Here is a 21,457-nt window from a genome sequence, read left to right on the forward strand (position 1 = left end):
GAAGGTTTTCCTGACAACTTTTTTTTTTGCAAAAATCCAAACTATTATTCTGTGTGCTATATTTGCCAAACTAGGATTTATCTTGGCAAACGTGCATGACTTATATGTGAAACTCACCACTTTCTACTTTGAATTACGTCACGCACAAGGTATATAACTCTGTATTCTTATTTAGAGTTCAAGTTAAAGTTTTTAACCGCAAAACGGATAATGGAGATTGAAAGTGCATTTGCCCCCTATGTGGGTTTTGGTGTATTGATGACATCCAAATTAGGGACTAATGTGATCTTAATGAGATATGTTGCAGCTATTAGTCCCATGAAAGATTCAAAGAGTTGATAAAGATGAAATGGTATCCCTCAATTCTTGAAGTTGTAAAGGCGGACGAATTCAAAACGATCTCCAAAGGTTTTAATTTTGTTTTTGAGTTTAGGATCCGCCGCACTATAAAGAGGGATGCAAGTTTAGTTGGTCTGAGGAAGATAGAGTGCTCAAGCATTTAAATAAAATCAAAAGTGTGTCACTCTAGCACTTCACGAGCACATAGAATATTTTTCTGTGACTTTCGGTGTCGGAAGTCCTGACGTAAGTCGGAACTCCCGACAGTCGGAAGTCCCGACCTAAGCCAGGAGTCCCGGCACCTGTGCTTCTGACTGCTCGCTGTCTATGCACGTCGGAAGTCCCGACGTTCGCCGGGAGTTCCGACCGTCGGAAGTCCCGACGTTCGCTGGGAGTTCCGACACTGACCTGACCCAAGCCGGGAGTCCCGGCCTCAGCAGTGCTGGCTGTTTGATTAACTGTGCTCGTCGGAAGTCCCGACGTTTGCCGGGAGTTCCGACACTGACTTTCACCCGTGGACTTCTGACTTGTTGTGAACAGTGTTTTCTGTTGTAGTCGGAACTCCCGGGATCTGCGTCGGGACTTCCGACGTAGATCTGAACGGTTGGATTTTCACTTGGAGTATAAATATTCCTCTCTTCACTTCTAACCATTACGGACTCTTTTTCACAGTTGACTCACTTCGTGCTGAACAGCTCCCAAGCAACACAAGCACCCCTCTCCTTCCTCCTCTGCTCTCATCTTCGATTCCCTTAGGTTTTGAGTGAAAGGAGAGTGGATTAAGTGAAAGCATCACTTTGGAAAGCTTGAGCACTTGATTTCTTCGTCAAGCTGGTTGATTTTGCGTCTATTACTCTTGGGGCTTTGCCCCTAGCCGGCTAGGCGTTGCTCTAGAGCTTCCATCTTGTGGAAGAGCCTTGGGAAGTTTGTATCACCCTTCGATTTCTTAGTGGAAAGCTCAAGTGACCTTTGTGGTCACTTTGAGAGAGGCAAGGAGGTGGAAAAGACTCCGACCTTAGTGGTCACCTCAACAACGAGGACGTAGGAGCTCCTTTGTGGGGTTGCCGAACCTCGGGATAAATCCTTGTGTCCCGCGTGCTTGTTGTTGTTGTGATTGTTTGAGATTATTTGTATGTGTTTGTCTCTTTGTCTCCAAAATCTCCATTTTAGGGTTTGGACTCGATCTACGGTTTGGAGGCATTACGGCGTCAAGGGAGTGACCCAACATCTTCACCAAACCACTAGGAAGTGAGGTTGTAAGTTTATTTATCCGCAAAGTTAAATTTGGCACTGCTTTTGTAGTTCACGTAGGCGTCGGAACTGCTGACGTTTGCGTCGGAACTTCTGACAACGTCGGGAGTTCCGACCCAAACGTCGGGACTTCCGACAGTGGCTGACAGATTTGAACTTAGCATTTGCAGTAAATTTTTAGATACGCCTATTCACCCCCCCTCTAGGCATTGTTAGATCCTTTCAATTGGTATTAGAGAGAGGTCTTCTCTTTGCGTTTCACCACGTGAGAAGAAACAATGTCGGAGACCGACAAGATGCAAGCCGTTGCCGTCGAAATGGCCAAGAAAATAGCTGAAGAGTTGATGAGTACTCAAGTCAAGCTCTTTCAAGATAAAATGAAAAGGATGCAAGATGAAATGAGCAAGTTGAAGGAAGAATTGAGCAAGAAGGTTGATGATATTAGTGACAAGAATGAAGCAAACAAAGATGCCGCTAGTGATATTGGAGCCGGTGAGCATGCTCATGGAAAAGGAATATATTCACACATGAGTTTTGACTATGGACAAATCATGAAAAGTTCAACACTCCATACTCCGTCCGTCAATATTGGCAAGCCACCTCACTTTGATGGAACAAGATACACCGATTGGTCTTACAAGATGAAGATGCATCTAATAGCCGCAAGACTTTGGGAAGTTGTGGATGTTGGTGTGATGATTCCTACCGATGAAGATAGAGAGATAACTCCGAAAGAAGTGCACAACCTTCATCAAAATGCACAAGCCGTAGCATTGCTTGTGTCAAGCTTAGCTCCGGATGAGTTTAGAAAAGTAAATGGAATGGAAAGTGCAAAGCAAATTTGGAATACTTTGAAAGTATCATTTGAAGGAGATATAAGTGTGAGGAAAGGCAACATAGAGTTACTTCATGGTGAATTGGAAAGATTTGTATTCTTGCAAAATGAAACAACACAATCCATGTTTGATAGGCTCATGGCATTGGTCAACCGCATAAGAGCTCTTGGTAGCAACGAATGGGATGACAACAAAGTTGCTAGAAAGATGTTGAGAACCTATAGAGCCAAGAACAACATGCTAGCGTCCGTGATCATGGAAAGGCCCGGTTATGATGAGATGACACCTCAAGAAGTTCTTTCAAAGCTCAAGCATCATGAGTGTCTAGATGAATATGCAATCAATGCTCACAATCAAAATCCTAATGCAATGGGATTCAACAAGAGTGTCGCCCTTAAAGCAACTCAACAACATAAAGGTCAAGTTTCAAGTCAAGAAAAGAAGAAGAAAGTGAAGGATGATTCCTCAAGTGGAGAAGAAGATTCCGATGCGGAGGTTGCATTTGTGATTAGAAATCTTAGAAAGTTTATGAAGAAGAAAAGCAATCGCAAGACCTATGGTGATGGTAAGAGAAGGTTCAAAAAGAGATTTTGCTATGGATGTGGTCAAGTTGGTCACTTCATAGCCGATTGTCCTAATGAGAAAAAGAAGCACAAGCATGACAAGGATGAAGATAAGAAGAACAAAGGCAAGAAGAGAGGTGAAGCTCATATTGGGGAAGAATGGGAGTCAAGTGATAGTAACTCAAGTGATGATGAGAAGAAGAAGAAGGGAGCCGCAAACATCGCCATCCACCACTCTTCTTCACCGACCATAATCTTCCCCTACTCAACTTCACCACCAAAGCTCTTCGCCAACCTATCTTCACCACCGAGGCTCTTCTCCAACCTCATCGACAACGACTACTATACTCCAACTTGTCTCATGGCTAAAGGGGAGAAGGTACATACTACACCCGTTTCCTCTAGTGATGAGTATGATAGTTGTGATGATAACATAGAAGAAATTGAAGCAACCATGATAAAGAAATTTGGTAAAAAGGCATTCACTAAAATAAAAATGCTAATGAAGAAATTAGAGAAGAGGGATAGATGCTTAGAGTTGCAAGGAGATATAATTACTCAAGAGAGAGAGAAAAACCTTGCACTTGAAGCATCTATCGCTGAGGAAAAGATGAAGGTTGAGAAGTTAACCGTTGAATTGTCTTTAGCCAATGACTCAATTGGGAAATTGACTAAGGAACATTCCTCGGTTAATGATCAAATAGCTAGCCTTAAGAATGAAAAGAGTATAGCTCAAGAAAGCCTCACAAGCTTGAAAGAAAAATATCAAAATCTTGAACTAAACTATAGTACTCTTTGGGCTAGCACTTCAACTTCTCCTAAGGCAACCGAAGTCTCTAATGTCTCCACTAGTGATGGTTGTAAAAGATGCTATAAAATTGATGTAAATGCATATGCAACTAACCTTGTTGAGTTAGAGAAGAAAAACAAGGAGATTCATAGGTTGGAGATGATATTGAAGAATGGGTGTAAGTGTCAAGAGCAATCTAACAAGACTATATACAAGTCATCAAGGCACCCATCAATCAAGGAAGGCATTGGCTACAATAGGTATGATGGAAAGGCAAATGGAAGGAATATAATAAATGGTGTGCCTTGTGTGAAGTTCAACAAGGGCGTTGCTCTTGATGAGCTTATATGCAAGGCGAACAACAAGATATACATTCCAAAGATTCAACCTACAAATACCAAGACAATCAAGACAAAGCAATCCGATGTCCTCAAGCCACAAGCACCACTTCCACGGTGCTATGCTAGTGACTATATGTGTTGTTGGGGCAAGGATGGCAAGATTGTGGTTAAGTATGTTGGTGCCCAAAAGGGAAAGGAAATTATGAGGAGTGTTTGGGTGCCCAAGTTTTATGTGACTAACCCCTTAGGACCCAAATCTTTTTGGGTACCTAAAACAAAAGCATAATTTGTTTTTGTAGGAATATTCCTCCGGTGGAACAAGTTGGGTGTTGGATAGTGGATGCACCAATCATATGACCGGAGAGAAGGACATGTTCACATCATTTCAACCAAGTCATGATCAAAGTGGAAATATTGTGTTTGGTGACAATGGAAAAGGTGAAGTACTCGGTTTGGGTAAAATTGCAATATCAAATGATAATTCCATTTCCAATGTCTTACTTGTGAATTCGTTGAGATACAATTTGTTGTCCGTTTCACAACTTTGTGAGATGGGTTACAATTGTCTCTTTACGGATAAGGGTGTGGAAGTCTATAGAAGGGAGGATTCCTCTATTGCATTTACGGGTCATTTAAAGGGAAAACTCTATCTAGTTGATTTCACATCAAATAGAGTAAATCCCGAGACTTGTTTAATGGCAAAATCTAGCATGGGTTGGTTATGGCATCGCCGACTTGCCCATGTTGGGATGAGGAACTTGGCCAAACTTCAAAAAGGCGAACACATCCTTGGACTAACAAATGTTTCTTTTGAGAAAGATAGGATTTGTAGCGTATGCCAAGCGGGAAAATAAGTTGGAGCTAAACATCCCGTCAAGAATGTTGTGACAACCGAAAGGCCATTGGAGTTGCTTCACATGGACATATTTGGACCCGTCGCTTATATAAGCATTGGTGGTAACAAATATGGCTTTGTAATTGTTGATGATTATTCTCGTTTCACTTGGGTATTCTTTTTGCGTGAAAAGAGTGAAGTCCAAGGAATCTTCAAGAAGTTTGCTAAAAGAGCCCAAAATGAGTTTGATGTCAAAATCAAGAGAGTTAGAAGTGACAACGGGACGGAGTTCAAGAACACCAACATTGAAGAGTTTCTTGATGTAGAAGGAGTCAAGCATGAGTTTTCGGTTCCATACACTCCACAACAAAATGGTGTTGTGGAGAGGAAGAACCGAACGCTCATAGAAGCCGCAAGAGCAATGTTGGATGAGTACAAGACCCCAACTAATTATTGGGCGGAAGCGGTCAACACGGCATGTCATGCCATCAACCGCTTATATCTTCACAAGATAAGAGAAAAGACCGCCTACGAACTTCTAACCGGTAAAAAGCCTAAGGTGCACTACTTTAGAGTTTTTGGATCCAAGTGTTTCATACTTAACAAGAAATCCAAAAGTTCTAAGTTTGCACCAAAGGTTGATGAAGGTTTCATGCTTGGTTATGGTACTAACGAACATGGATATCGTGTTTTCAATAAAACCACCGGTTTGATTGAAATTGCGGTAGACGTGACTTTTGATGAAACCGACGGCTCTCAAAAGGAGCAAGTCAATGTTGAGAATGTAGGTAATGAGGAAGCCCCACATGAAGCAATCAAGAAGCTTGCTATTGGTGAAGTGAAGCCCATTGAAGACGAAGATGAAGACCATGTTGTGCGTAATGATCTTGATCCAACCATTCATCATGTTTCATCAAATGAACATGGTGAAGCCTCCGCAACAAGAAACAATCAAGATGGGAGATCAAATGAAGCACAAGGTCAATCTCATGAAGATGGTGTCAACAATGAGCGAGCTCAACCACAACTCAACAGTGAAGAAAGAAGTGAAGTCAACCCTCCGCAAGCTCATGATTGTGATCCTCCAATCAATCATGACTGTGATGATGATGATGGCCCTATCCAAAGATCAACTCAAGTGCCACATCCTAGAGTGCATCAATCCATTCAACGGGATCATCCCGTTGATAACATATTGGGGAGCATTCAACGAGGGGTAACTACACGTTCCCGTTTAGCAAGTTTTTGTGAATATTACTCGTTTGTTTCTCCTTTGGAACCTCGTAGGGTGGAAGAGGTACTTGATGATCTGGATTGGATGATAGCCATGCAAGAGGAGTTAAATAACTTCACTCGGAATGAAGTCTGGTCCTTGGTGGAAAGACCCAAGCAAAATGTGATTGGAACCAAGTGGGTTTTCCGCAACAAGCAAGATGAGCATGGCGTGGTAACAAGGAACAAGGCAAGGTTGGTGGCTCAAGGATTCACTCAAATTGAAGGCTTGGATTTTGGGGAGACCTATGCACCGGTGGCTAGGCTAGAATCAATTCGTATTCTACTTGCCTATGTCGCCCATCATGATTTCAAGTTATATCAAATGGACGTGAAGAGTGCATTTCTCAATGGCCCCCTATCCGAGTTGGTGTATGTGGAGCAACCACCGGGCTTTGAAGACCCCAAGTATCCAAACCACGTCTACAAGCTCGACAAGGTGCTCTATGGGCTCAAACAAGCCCCTAGAGCTTGGTATGATTGTTTAAAGGATTTCCTACTCAAACAAGGTTTTGAGATAGGAAAGGCCGATGCTACTTTGTTTACTCGCAAAGTCAATAATGATATCTTTGTTTGCCAAATATATGTCGATGACATAATATTTGGTAGCACTAATATGGCTTTTTGTGAGGAATTTAGTAGGATTATGACAAATAGGTTCGAGATGTCCATGATGGGAGAGTTGAAGTTCTTTCTTGGATTTCAAATCAAGCAACTCAAGGATGGCACGTTCATAAGTCAAACCAAGTACACCAATGACATGTTGAACAAGTTTAACTTGGACAAGGCCAAGCCCATCAAGACACCCATGCCAACCAATGGACATCTTGATCTTGATCAAGGAGGAAAGGACGTCGATCAAAAGGTATATCGCTCCATGATTGGATCACTGCTTTACCTTTGTGCATCTAGGCCCGATATTATGCTTAGCGTGTGTATGTGTGCAAGATTTCAAGCTAATCCGAAAGAATGTCATTTGATGGCCGTTAAGAGAATTTTTCGGTATTTAGTGCACACTCCTAATCTTGGCTTGTGGTATCCTAAGGGCTCTACTTTTGAGTTACTTGGCTATTCCGATTCGGATTATGCCGGTTGCAAAGTAACCCGAAAGAGTACTACCGGAACTTGCTAATTTATTGGTCGTTCCTTGGTGTCTTGGAGCTCTAAGAAGCAAAATTCCGTTGCTTTGTCCACCGCCGAAGCCGAGTATGTGGCGGCCGGCGCTTGCTGTGCCCAACTACTTTGGATGAAGCAAACACTAAAGGACTTTGGATGTGAGTTAACCAAGATTCCACTTTTGTGTGACAACGAGAGTGCCATTAAGTTGGCAAACAACCCCGTAAACCACTCTCGAACAAAGCACATAGACATCCGGCATCATTGTTTGAGAGACCACGAAGCCAAAGGAGATATCGCCATTCATCATGTGAGCACCGAAAAACAATTAGCCGATATCTTCACAAAGCCCCTAGATGAGTCAAGATTTTGTGCTTTGAGGAGTGAACTAAATATCATTGATTCTCGTAACGTGGCTTGATCCCTTGCACACAAATTTTGTTTGATCTAGTTAGGAGAAAAGGATTGTGAAAACATTGTGTGCCACCTTCAAAAACTACTTTGTAATTTTCATGAGTGACTATTGTTTTGTATTGGATGAATGAAATCTAGTCACCTGTGAAAATATGTGTGTCCATCATATTGTTGCCCCCCATGGCAGAGCGTGTGCAGGTTAAGGTGTTTTTCTGTTTCCCTGCGTCGGAAGTCCCGACATTCGTCGGAAGTCCCGACGGCCGGGAGTCCTGGCTCACGCCGGAAGTCCCGACCGCCGGAAGTCCCGACGTACGCCGGGAGTTCCGACGCAGATCTGACTGCGCTGGATTCGTTACCCGAGTTGGAGCAGATGGTTCGAGATATACAATCAATGGGGTTGTCTTACCTGCTAGCATTTCGGAAGAATTGGAACAATGAGCTGATTTGTCAGTTTTATGCTTCTTATCATCATGAGAGACCAGACCGGTGCTGTGGACATTATTCACTGGACCACGGAAGGCAAGCACTATAAGGTGGACTTTGTCAATTTCTCTCGCCTTCTAGGTTTGGGTCACAGCGACCGGACTGCAAATCAGCTAACTGAGTATGAGGATCTTGCTTTGGAGGAATATCAACACATGTATCTTGAGGGTCATAGGGCTGATGGACAGACCACATTTCTGAAGCCATATTATTATGTTCTGAACAACATCCTGAGACAGATATTGTATCCGAAGGTAGGTGACTCCACCTTTCTTTGTGATGATTCACAGAAGGTGCTTCAGCGTTTTGGAGATGAGTTTGAGAAGTTCTCCATCAGCCGCTATATCTGGTATAAGATTCATGATGCTTCTGAGGATCCGGTGAAGCACCTGCCCTATGCACCGTACATCATGCATATCATAGAGCATGTGTCTGGCATCCGTTTTCCCTATGACTCTAAGCATAAGGTCCTCAAGATATCCAACAAGACCTCTATCATTGCTGCTAGAGAACTAAAAGAAAAAGCTGAGGCAGCCCGTGCCCCAGGGAAAGGTCCTTCGGGTTCTCGCTCTCGCCGTGGTGCTGCCACCACTGCTGCTGCTGCTGCTGCTCGGTCATCCAGTGACGAGCCCCTCTCTTCGTCCTCCTCCGGAAAGAAGCCCAGCAAGTTCAAGTTTCTAATGACCTACATGTTTGGACAGTGTTGTGCTAGTGCTCAACGTGAGCACGACATGCAAGAGAGGCTATATCGATTGGAACAGCAAGCAGGAATTGTATCTTCTCCTCTGCCGCCATTTGTGCCTCCTCGTGATCCGTTGGCTTTATATGATGAGGCTTGTGCGGCGTACGACGATGATGCTTCTTCTCGCCCACATGGCAAAGGGAAAGCAACTGAAGACGATGAGGAATATCAAGAGGAAGAAGATGATGAAGAAGACGACGATGGTGAGGAAAGTGACCAAGGCGATGATGATGACTCCGATGATGAGTAGTTGGTTTCTCATGCGGCCTACCCTTTTGGCACTTGTTGACAAAGGGGGAGTGTTAGGCTTTGATTTATTGTAATAAGTTAGTTGGTCTTTATGTTTTGGAACTTTAAAACCTTTAGCGTGTATGAACTATGTCGTGTGGTGGCAATCGTGTGATGGACAACTATCTATTTATATGTGTGTGATGGATGATTGTAGGATGCGTTATGTTTTTATCTATCGTATTTGCTTGTGCTTATCTCTACTTGTCATGATGAATGTTTTTTTATGGTCATATGTTACTTCAAGTTTCTACTTTGAAATCTTGGACATCATACTTCTTTTTACTTGTTGTGTGAAATAACATATCATATTGCATCTCTTTTCACCGATACTTATTTGTTCACACATACTTGTTGCACCCCATGGATTACAAAATTTAGGGGGAGCTTTTGTCTTGGTGTATGCAAAACATGTATACATGAGTCCAATTGAAATTCAAATTCATGCATACATCAAGGGGGAGCTCTCCATAAATTTTGGGGTTCAAAAAGCTTTAAATTCTTTCATTCCTATAAAAGCCTAAGTTGGTTGTCATCAATTACCAAAAAGGGGGAGATTGAAAGTGCATTTGCCCCCTATGTGGGTTTTGGTGTATTGATGACATCCAAATTAGGGACTAATGTGATCTTAATGAGATATGTTGCAGCTATTAGTCCCATGAAAGATTCAAAGAGTTGATAAAGATGAAATGGTATCCCTCAATTCTTGAAGTTGTAAAGGCGGACGAATTCAAAACGATCTCCAAAGGTTTTAATTTTGTTTTTGAGTTTAGGATCCGCCGCACCATAAAGAGGGATGCAAGTTTAGTTGGTCTGAGGAAGATAGAGTGCTCAAGCATTTAAATAAAATCAAAAGTGTGTCACTCTAGCACTTCACGAGCACATAGAATATTTTTCTGTGACTTTCGGTGTCGGAAGTCCCGACGTAAGTTGGAACTCCCGACAGTCGAAAGTCCCGACCTAAGCCAGGAGTCCCGACACCTGTGCTTCTGACTGCTCGCTGTCTATGCACGTCGGAAGTCCCGACGTTCGCCGGGAGTTCCGACCGTCGGAAGTCCCGACGTTCGCCGGGAGTTCCGACACTGACCTGACCCAAGCCAGGAGTCCCGGCCTCAGCAGTGCTGGCTGTTTGATTAACTGTGCTCGTCGGAAGTCCCGACGATCGTCGGGAGTTCCGACCGTCGGAAGTCCCGACATTTGCCGGGAGTTCCGACACTGACTTTCACCCGTGGACTTCTGACTTGTTGTGAACAGTATTTTCTGTTGTAGTCGGAACTCCCGGGATCTGCGTCGGGACTTTCGACGTAGATCTGAATGGTTGGATTTTCACTTGGAGTATAAATACTCCTCTCTTCACTTCTAACCGTTACGGACTCTTTTTCACAGTTGACTCACTTCGTGCTGAACATCTCACAAGCAACACAAGCACCCCTCTCCTTCCTCCCCTGCTCTCATCTTCGATTCCCTTAGGTTTTGAGTGAAAGGAGAGTGGATTAAGTGAGAGCATCACTTTGGAAAGCTTGAGCACTTGATTTCTTCGTCAAGCCGGTTGATTTTGCGTCTATTACTCTTGGGGCTTTGCCCCTAGCCGGCTAGGCGTTGCCCTAGAGCTTCCATCTTGTGGAAGAGCCTTGGGAAATTTGTATCACCCTTCGATTTCTTAGTGGAAAGCTCAAGTGACCTTTGTGGTCGCTTTGAGAGAGGCAAGGAGGTGGAAAAGACTCCGACCTTAGTGGTCACCTCAACAATGAGGACGTAGGAGCTCCTTTGTGGGGTTGCCGAACCTCGGGATAAATCCTTGTGTCCCGCGTGCTTGTTGTTGTTGTGATTGTTTGAGATTACTTGTATGTGTTTGTCTCTTTGTCTCCAAAATCTCCATTTTAGGGTTTGGACTCGATCTACGGTTTGGAGGCATTACGGCGTCAAGGGAGTGACCCAACATCTTCACCAAACCACTAGGAAGTGAGGTTGTAAGTTTATTTATCCGCAAAGTTAAATTTGGCACTGCTTTTGTAGTTCACGTAGGCGTCGGAACTGCTGACGTTTGCGTCGGAACTTCTGACAACGTCGGGAGTTCCGACCCAAACGTCGGGACTTCCGACAGTGGCTGACAGATTTGAACTTAGCATTTGCAGTAAATTTTTAGATATGCCTATTCACCCCCCCCTCTAGGCATTGTTAGATCCTTTCAGAGATAAACATAAGAGTTGCCATGACATAATAAAAAATTGAAAGCTTTTTTGTAACACACACACAAATTGGCATTGTGTGTGGCACACTTGCTAGATGATGTGTTATCTTTGGCAAACGTGAATGTCTTATATGTAAAACTCATCATTTTCTACTTTAAGTTACACCCCCACACAAGTTTTATATCTCTTTATGTTTATGGATGGTCTAAATTATCTTTTTTAATAAAAAAACGGTTATTGAAGATAAACATAAGAATTGGCATGACAAGAAATGAATAAGAAATGGAGGCTTTTCTTAACAACTCTTTTGCAAAATACAAACTTCCAATGTGGGCGCCCGACATGCTAGGCAAGACTTTAGCTTCACAAACATGGACGACTTATATGTGAAACTTATCATTTTCTACTTTAAATTACGTCATGCGCAAGTATTATATCTCTTCATGCTTATCAGTAATCTAAATTAATGTTTCTATTAATCAAAAACCGTCTAGTGGAGATAAATGTAAGAGTTGCCATGACATAAGAAAGAAGCTAAAAGCTTTTCCTAATAACAACGTTTTTGTAAAACATAAATTGCCATTGCGTGCCCCACACTTGTTAGATGATGTATTGTCTTGGCAAACATGCATGACTTATATGTCAAACTTATTTACTTCAAATTACGACATGTATATGTTTTATATTTCTATATGCTTATTGATAGTCTAAATTAATAATTTAATCATAAAGCGGTTAATGAATATAAATGTATGAGTTGCAATGACATAAGAAAAAGATTGAAAGCTTTTCCTAACAACTTTTTTTTGCAGAACACAAATTGACATTGCGTACACCACGCTTGTTAGATGAGGCATTGTTTCGGCAAACATGCACGACTTATATGTGAAACTTATCATTTTCTACTTTAAATTAATGACATGTATACGTTTTATATCTCTTATGCTTATCGATAGTTTAAATTAATAATTTCAGTTGCAAAGCGGTCAGAGGATATAAATGTATGAGTTACTATAATATAAGTAAAAAATGAAAGCTTTATCTGTTGCGCGTGCACGACTTATATATGAATCTCATTATATAATGCCAACTTATTAGATGAGACATTGCGTGTGGCACACGTGCTAGATGAGGCGTTATCTTGACAAACATGCACGACTTATATGTGAACCTCATTGTTTTACTTTATAAATTACGTCACGCATAAGTTTATCTCTCTTTATTATGCTTATCAATAGTCTAAATTTATAATTTCAACCGCAAAGCGGTTAGTGGATATAAATGTATCAGTTGCCATGATATAAGGAAAAAATTGAAAACTTTTCCTAACAATAATTTTTTTGCAGAACACAAAATGCCATTGCATGCCCCACACTTATTGACATTGTCTTGGCAAACATGCACGACTTATATGTGAAATTTATCATTTTCTACTTAAAATTATGGCATGCATATCTCTTTATGCTTACAGATAGACTAAATTAATAATTTCAATCGCAAAGCGGTTAGTGGAGATAAACATAAGGGTCGCCACGACAAGAAAAAATGAAAGCTTTTGTTAATAATAACTTTGCAAAATACAAATTGTCATTGCGTGCGCCACACATGCTAGATGAGGCATATTTAACAAACATGCACAACTTATTTGTGAATCTCATTATTTTTTACTTTATAAATTACGTCATGAATAAGTTTGTATCTCTTTATGCTTATTGATAGCCTAACTTATTGTTTTTATTCGTAAATCGGTTAGTGGACATATATTACATCACACATAAGTTTGTATCTCTTTATGCTTATCGATAGCCTAAATTAATGTTTTTATTCGCAAATCGGTTAGTGGAGATATATAAACACAAGAGTTGAAAAGAAAAAATAGAAAGTTTTACTATCTAGACACAATTGGAAGACGGTGAATGAAGCATTATCTGGTTTCTCACCCTGCAAAGTTTCTTTGTTTCCCTTCCTTGTCCACCTAAAGAGATAAAAATATCAAGCAATAGCAATCCAAAAGGAAAGATATTGAAAAGCTAGGTTTTTCGTCATGGCCATCGCCCACCTTGCCATTGCGTATGCCACACTTGTTAGATGAGGCATTGTCTTGGTAAACTTGCACGACTTATACGTGAAACTTATCATTTTCTACTTTAAATTATAACATGATGTATATGTTTTATATCTCTTTATGTTTATCGATAGTCTAAATTAATAATTTCTATCGCAAAACGGTTAGTAGATATAAATGTAGGAGGTACCATGATATAAGGGAAAAATGAAAACTTTTCCTAACAACAACTTTTTGCAAAACACGAATTGCCATTGCGTGTGCCACACTTGTTAGATGAGGCATTGTCTTGCCAAACATGCCAACTTATATGTGAAATTTATCATTTCCTACTTTAAATTATGACATGTATACATTTATATCTGTTTATGCTTATCATAGACTAAATTAATAATTTCAATCGCAAAGCGGTTAGTAGAGATAATCATAAGAGTTGCCATGAAAAGAAAAATGAATGCTTTTCTTAATAACAACTTCTTCCAAAATGCAAACCGCCGTTGCGTGCGCCACACGTGCTAGATGAGGCATTACGTTGATAATATAAATGTGCACGATTTATATGCGAAACTCATTATTTTTCACTTTACAAGTTATGTCACGCATAAGCATATATTTATGCTTATCAATATAAATTATAACATGATGTATACGTTTTGTATCTCTTTGTGTTTATCGATAGTCTAAATTAATAATTTCTATCGCAAAACGGTTAGTAGATATAAATGTAGGAGTTGTCATGATATAAGGGAAAAATGAAAACTTTTCCTAACAACAACTTTTTGCAAAACACAAATTGCCATTGCGTGCGCCACACTTATTAGATGAGGTATTGTCTTGCCAAACATGCACAACTTATATGTGAAATTATCATTTCCTACTTTAAATTACGACATGTATACATTTATATCTGTTTGTGTTTATCGATAGACTAAATTGATAATTTCAATCGTAAAGCGGTTAGTGGAGATAAACATAAGAGTTTCCATGACAAGACAAAATATGAATGCTTTTCTTAATAACAACTTCTTCCAAAACGCAAACTGCCATTTCGTGCGCCACACGTGCTAGGTGAGGCATTACGTCAACAATATAAACGTGCACGATTTATATGCGAAACTCATTATTTTTTACTTTATAAGTTACGTCACGCATAAGTATACATCCTCTTTATACTTATCGATAATCTAAATTAATATTTTTTTGTAAATCGGTTAGTGCTTTTCTTAATAACAACTTCTTCCAAGTCGCAAACCGCCGTTGCGTGCGCCACACGTGCTAGATGAGGCGTTACGTTGATAATATAAACGTGCACGATTTATATGCGAAACTCATTATTTTTTACTTTATAAGTTACGTCACGCGTAAGTATATATCTCTTTATGCTTATGGATAATGTAAATTAATGTTTTTTTTCGCAAATCGCTCAGTGGAGAGATATTATATATAAACACAAGAGCTGCAAAGAAAAAATTGGAAGTTTTTCTATTTAGACACAAATGGAAGACAGTGGATGAAGGGTTATCTGTAGAATTTCTTGGTCTACCTTCCTTGCCCACCGAGGCACCTAGAGACAGAGAGAAAAAATTCAAGCAGCCAATCCAAATCCAAATAGGAGGAAGAGAAAGGGATTGAAAAGCTAGGGTTTTCGCCATGGCCATCGCCCACCTCGAGCTCCCCTCCCTCGAATCCACCCTTCCCACGCTCTCCTAGCTTCCGCATCTCGCATCTCCACAAAAAGCAGCCGCCTTTTGTTCCCCTCCCCGGCCCTCGCTGCCTCGCCCCCATTCGAGGGTTTCCCCTCCTCCCCCAAAATCGAATCGCAGCATTACCGACCGAGCAAGCAACCCCCACCCACCCGCCTTCAAGGGTCCGAGCCGAGCGACGGCGCTGGCGATCCAGCAGGGCGTGAGGGCGGCGGAGGCGGGCGGATAATCAATGTGTACGCTGTGCGCCGTGCAGCGCTGGTCGCGGCGCGTCGCCACCATGCTCCCGTGGCTCGTCGTCCCGCTCATCGTCATCTGGGCCGCCACCCAGCTGCTCCTCCCAGCCGCCTACCGCTTCGAGGTCACCTCCCCGCGCCTCGCCTGCGTCTCCGTCCTCCTTCTCACCCTCTTCTGGTACGAGATCCTCCTCCCGCGCCTCTCCCTCTGGCGCGCCCGCCGCTCCGCGCGCCTCCGCGAGGAGCGCCGCGCCCACGCCCTCGAGCTCCACAAGCTCCGCAAGACCGCAACCCGGCGCTGCCGCAACTGCAGCAACCCGTACAAGGACCAGAACCCCGGCGGCGGTAAGTTCATGTGCTCTTACTGCGGCCATGTCTCTAAGCGCCCTGTGCTCGACCTCAATTCAGCTGGGAAGGCCCCCACCGGATGGCCTTGTGCTCAGGATTGTGGATATTGGCTGGACCTGCGCTGCTCCTCCGCCAATAACAGCTCCTTCTTGGGGTTCTCGTGGCCCTTGCTTTCGTCCTTTTGCTCGACAGCAATGATGTGGTTATTGAGGAATATATTCAGGTTTACATCCTCAGGGGATGGTGAGGGTTTGAGCATAGATGGTAAAAGGTTGGCAAAGAGAGGAGAGAATGGAGGAAAAGCCGAGGAGAGCAGGACCGAGAAGTCGAGAAGGAAGGCGGAAGAGAAGAGACTGGCAAGGCTGGAGAGGGAAATGCTGGAGGAGGAGGAAAGGAAGCAGCGAGAGGAGATGGCTAAGCTAGTAGAGGAACGCAGGAAGCTGAGGGATGAAAAAGCAAAGGCCGAGGAGCGGTCAAAAAGCGCTACCCCTGTTGGGGAGAAGGATGCTAGGAAGGAGGCAGAGAAGCGGCGTCAGGAGAGGAAGAAGAAAGAGGACAAGGGGTCAAGCAAGAGCAATTCAGATTGTGAGGACATTGATAGAAGATTGGGCCGAGAAGGCGATAGGAAGCGAGACTTTGACAGAAAGAGTGACTTGGACAGGCGTGAGGGTTACAAGCCTCATTACATTGATTCTAACAATCACAGTAATAAAACAGGGGAGAGCAGATCGAAATACTTTGGCCGTATGACAGGTGGTTTCTTATCTTCTTCAAGAGGGTTTGGCGGTGGTTCCTTCTTTGGCAGAAGTGCTCAGGCCCCTGCCCCTCAAGCTAGCAAGCTTAGTAGACCTGTAGTTCCTGCAACTGACCAGGGTAATGCAATCAAAAGAGATGTCCAGCATGCAGCCACACAAGCTACAGGCAAATCTGCTACAGCTGGAGAAACTAGAAATGCATGGACTAATTTTAATCGACCTGTGAGTAACAAGGGCATTGCTATTTTATTGTAAATTCTTGTTATTCGAACCAATTGCATTAGTTATATTTTTACCTGAATTTCCATCTCAAATCTTCCAATTATGCTATATGCAGGTTAGTCCAAATGTGCAGCCACACCCTACTGGCCTTAAAAAGTCTTGGCATCAGCTGTTTAGTCGTTCAGCATCAGTGTCCCCTTGTCCTGATGTTACAACTTCAGCTCATGATATGATTCGGAAGCCAGAACCAAATGGAGCTCAAATAAACAATGCTCATACATTTCTCTCTCAGTATCCTCCTCTGGACTACAAGCCAAGTTCAAGCCAGTCCATGCAATTTCCAGGTTTTCCACCGCTTAATGGAGCACCTCCCAGTAACCCACTACATTTTCCTGCTGGACATATGCCCTTCTATGATGATGCGGAATCAACACTGCTTGAAGAACCAGAGCAATTTGAGGACCCATGCTATGATCCAGATGCAATTGCATTACTTGGGCCAGTTTCAGAATCTCTAGATAACTTCCCTCCAGACTTAGATTGTGGATTCCTCTCAAGTGACGTTATGAAAGAATCACATGGGAGGCCTTCACCAATTGAGTCTCCTCTCTCAAGATCTCGTATGGCTGAAGAAAAGCCTATCAAGCCCCCGCACTCATCAGTTGCAAGAGGTCCTGGTGGTTCCATTCTGCCTGAGACTAGCAGTGAACAAGGCACATGGCAAATGTGGAGCACACCATTGGTTCAGGAAAGTTTAGGTCTGCAAGGTCCTCAGAGCCAGTGGCTTCGGCAAAACACAAATCAATTCAACCATAGTGCCAACCTTTTCAGCAGCGGAGGTGGAGCAATAAGTTCCCTGGGTACTGGTTTGAATGACAGTGATCCATGGCTGCAGAAAGCACCTTTCCAGCAATTGCCACCTGATACACCAAGCCTGTTCCTTTCACATGAAATGCCTGGAAAATTACACAACGACTTGGTTTTTGGGTCTCCAAACAAATCAGCCCGCGAACACCCCTTTGGGCCGCCTGGTTCTTTGTGGCCCAAGTAAGTACTTTCTGATGTCCTTTTTCTTTTCAGAAAATTTTCTGCCACAAAGGTTTTCATCACTGCTGATCATCTTATACTGTTAACTTGGGCTGGAAATTTGGTATAATAACTCATTAGAGAATAGTTTTGTCCTTCCCCCAGATGCAATGCTTGTTTCATGCTGTCATTCAGGTTTTCCACTTCACTGCTTAGCTCTATGTATCGATGCGTTTAAGCACCAAAGTATTGACAGTTTTTTATGATAATTATTCAATATTGTTTGTGTGAATTTGTATATACATAGTTACACACACGTGTGAAATCTCCATGTCTAATCGTGGAATACTACTTATTTCAAACAAGGAATTTATGTATAGAAATGAGAGACCATTGAAAAGCAAAGTGCATTATCGTAGTATAACTGAGTGTTTAACTGATACTCAAATTATTGAACCCATTTGAATGTGTGAGTTTGGATGATCCTTTCTTCTTTGAAAATTTAAAGGTACCATGCTCTTTATTCTCCAATCATTAGGTTGAAGTTTACCATGTATTTTGTTTATAAGAAGTACATGCAGTTCGGGTTCTTCTAGGTTTTAGCATATGTTTCATGAATCAGTCAAACCAATTTTGGTGTTTAAAGTTGCTACTAAAAAGTGTGACTATATGCTGGGCGCTACCATCCTGCTTGCACCTAATTGCCGTGTAGTCTATCCAAGCATCTGCTTAACCATGACTAGGGTCTAGATGCCACCCTGCTTCGTGCCTAGCACCTGAAGCTTTTTAGAACACTTAAACTGCAGATATGTGTTTATGGTATCTCTCTCTTTCATGGATCGTTTTTCCTTGATGTATGGACATATGGTATTAACAGTTCTACACTGCAGTTGAATTGACAAACTGCCATCATGAATAATTAGCTAGCTAGGATTGTGTCTGAGCTGGTTGCATAATTTGGTCGACTGGTTGTGATTACTGAACATAAACACAATTGCACTAAATATAGTCAGCCAAGATTTTTGTTGCAACAATGGCATTGTTAACAATTGAGTTGGCTACAGTTTTGTTTCAGGCCTGCTAGAAATTTTGTGGTAAGTAATTTTTTTTTGTTAAGCTAATTCAGAGACACATTCATTGCTCAAATGCTCAGTCTAAATTGACCAGTAAGAAGGGTACAGAAACCAAAGGCAGATGGGTAATTGTCATCATGAACTCTTGGATTGTTAGCTAATGTTCTGCCCCTGGTCATAATGTTGTGTTCTTCTGAAATTATATGCAGCTGTTGAACCATAATGTTCAATGCATTAGGGCCTGTTTGGATCACCTAGGAGGCTAGGACTAGTTGTTAGTCCACTAGTTACTGGAACTAATTGTTAGGTGACTAAAGTTTAGTCCTGTGCTGTTCGGATACATGGACTAGTAGCTATCACCTATCAGTCCACTTCAGCTTTGCCTTCTACATTCATATCTTTCGTTGGCTGTGTTGGTTTAGTGTATTTTAATGTTGTGGGCTTCGGGAAAAATTAGAGGCTAGAATTAGGTTGTGAAAAATTAGATTTCACTGCAGGCTAAGCTGTTCTGTTGCAGACAATTTGTTGAGTTATGTATTGGTTGATGGGCTGCTTCTCTTGGGAAAAATCTAGGCTAGAATGAGATTGTGAAAAATTAGATCTCGCTGCAGGCTAAGCTGTTCTGTTGCAGACAATTTGTTATGTATTGGTTGATAGCAAGTGTTTTTTAGTTTAAATTTATGTATATAGTAAGATCGGGATGGTCTTGTGTGATTGTGGCCATGAAGACATGATAAATTGATTATATGAGCTTTAGATTGACTGAAACTCAGTTGACTCCAAGTTCAAAATGGAGAATTAAATATTGGCCTGTGGATTATGCAGTGCCACAATCCTTGAACATATGGTTTTATTTATGGGGAACTACTGATCTATATTTTGCCAAGGTTTAATGTTCTTATAGAAATATTCACTAGTGATGAACTGATGATTGGTGACTGCATCCTGTTCGACCTTGTTGTTAATGAGGCTTATTATAGGGTGTCAGCTCAATCTGTTGCTTCATTAGGCATGCAGTGGAAAACGTTTTCTAAGGTGGTAACTGTTAGCTTGTTTGTTAATTTTTTTTTGTTTGAATGGGTAGGGCAGTCCCCTTTGATGCTTAAAGATGTAAAGGTACCGTGGCTCAAGAACATGTGGCCGAGTCCATGTATTATGGAAGTTTAGTCTAGTTAGGAACTTAGGAGTTAGGATACAACTAGATTCTAGGGAGGATTCGAGACATGGCCCTATATGGGGTGTTCAATCTTATCCCATGACTGACTGCAGGAGATACATGCACACAATTTACGCAAGTGGGCTGCTACCCACATCAAAATGTGGCTCAGAGGAACATAAAAAAACTGATGTTAAGTTTGCTCAGCATGGCCCATTCATTCTAGTCTTGTTGGAGTTCTAGTTCCTAGAGACCATACTACACGCAGGACTGAGGCCCTTCAGCCTATCAGCGGGCTGCAAAATGGATAGATGATGGTAATTTGGTAGAACTAGTTGAACACATGGGCCATGGCCATCCTATTTGTGAAGTTTCAAGTCTTATGTTGTGAAGTTTTAAGTCTCATTTGCATATTTTGTGCAAGGTGCAAGATAGCTTGCTTGTTTTTTTTTTTAGTTTGGAGTCAGTCTATTGGTGTTTGAATTTTCTTGTTTTGAGTTTATAGCTTGGCTTGCACCGCGGAACCTGTTAGCTTGAAGTTGAGTACATATGACCTGCATGACACTTTGTGTGCCTGATATCTTTACCTATTACCATGTGTGTTGTGCCCTTTGGGTGTTATGGTTGGCTATTGTGCAATTTCACTAGACCTTGTAGGTGGAAAACTATGAAAATCAATTGAATGAGACAGGCTGTTCTGAAGGCAAGAGAAAGTATTTAAACATATGTAGATTTTCCTTTTGTTCCGCCTTTCTTTCTGTGATAGAATTCATGAAGAACCCTAAACTATCAATATCTTATACCTGAACTCACGTTTATTTTTTTTTTCTTTTTACCATTGTTGATTGATAAAAGCGAAAACGCCAGAGCTCATGACTGTTGGGATTATTGTTTACACAGGGAGGAACTGGCGCTGAATGGAGCTCAGGAAGGTGGTGGCGGGCATATCCTGTCACCGTCCGGTGCACATGTTGGCGGTGGTGTTGGCTTGTTTTCTTCAGCAAGTCCTGATGTACAGTCACTGTGGTCATTCAATGAAACATTCAATGAAAAAGAGAGCATAGAATGAGCAGACTTTTATAATAGAAGGAAGGGAAAAAAATGTGGAGCCAAGGCTTCCTTGCCTCCTCTCTTGTAGGGTTACCGTCTTACCGAGGAGATAAGCTGGACTGTGTTCCTTGATGATGCAAAAAAAAGATATGAGGTCATTTTGTTTCCTAGCACTCACCCTCACCTGTTAACATGCGTCGATGCATTGCATTAGGCCTTGTTTTACCTGATGTTTTTTTCTTTCTCTTGCGCATTATTTCCGTCATACTGACTTTGGGATTCAATGAAAATGGGGATATGGGGACTTGTCGTCGTGCACAGGCGATCGATCCATCCACGGCTGTAGTCATCAGCTGTGTTT

General features: G+C 42.0%; 1 protein-coding gene across 1 annotated transcript; it reads left to right on the top strand.

The window, feature by feature from the left end:
• The first annotated feature begins 15,069 nt into the window (after positions 1 to 15,069).
• LOC136508414 (stress response protein nst1-like) lies at positions 15,070 to 21,457 on the top strand. The gene is made up of 3 exons (XM_066503081.1): positions 15,070 to 16,791; positions 16,907 to 17,838; positions 20,947 to 21,457. The coding sequence occupies exons 1-3, from the start codon at positions 15,463 to 15,465 to the stop codon at positions 21,113 to 21,115; spliced, it is 2,430 nt and encodes an 809-aa protein (XP_066359178.1). The 5' UTR covers positions 15,070 to 15,462; the 3' UTR covers positions 21,116 to 21,457.

Source organism: Miscanthus floridulus, chromosome 15 (assembly GCF_019320115.1).
Source record: "Miscanthus floridulus cultivar M001 chromosome 15, ASM1932011v1, whole genome shotgun sequence".
In the NCBI taxonomy this organism is placed as follows: Eukaryota; Viridiplantae; Streptophyta; class Magnoliopsida; order Poales; family Poaceae; genus Miscanthus; species Miscanthus floridulus.

Bases quoted from the DNA above. Each gene is read 5' to 3' on its own strand.
- LOC136508414 (XM_066503081.1), top strand. From the start codon at position 15,463: ATGTGTACGCTGTGCGCCGTGCAGCGCTGGTCGCGGCGCGTCGCCACC. The intron at 16,792-16,906 runs GTGAGTAACAAG...TGCTATATGCAG, and splicing joins GGACTAATTTTAATCGACCT to GTTAGTCCAAATGTGCAGCC. The intron at 17,839-20,946 runs GTAAGTACTTTC...TTGTTTACACAG, and splicing joins CCTGGTTCTTTGTGGCCCAA to GGAGGAACTGGCGCTGAATG.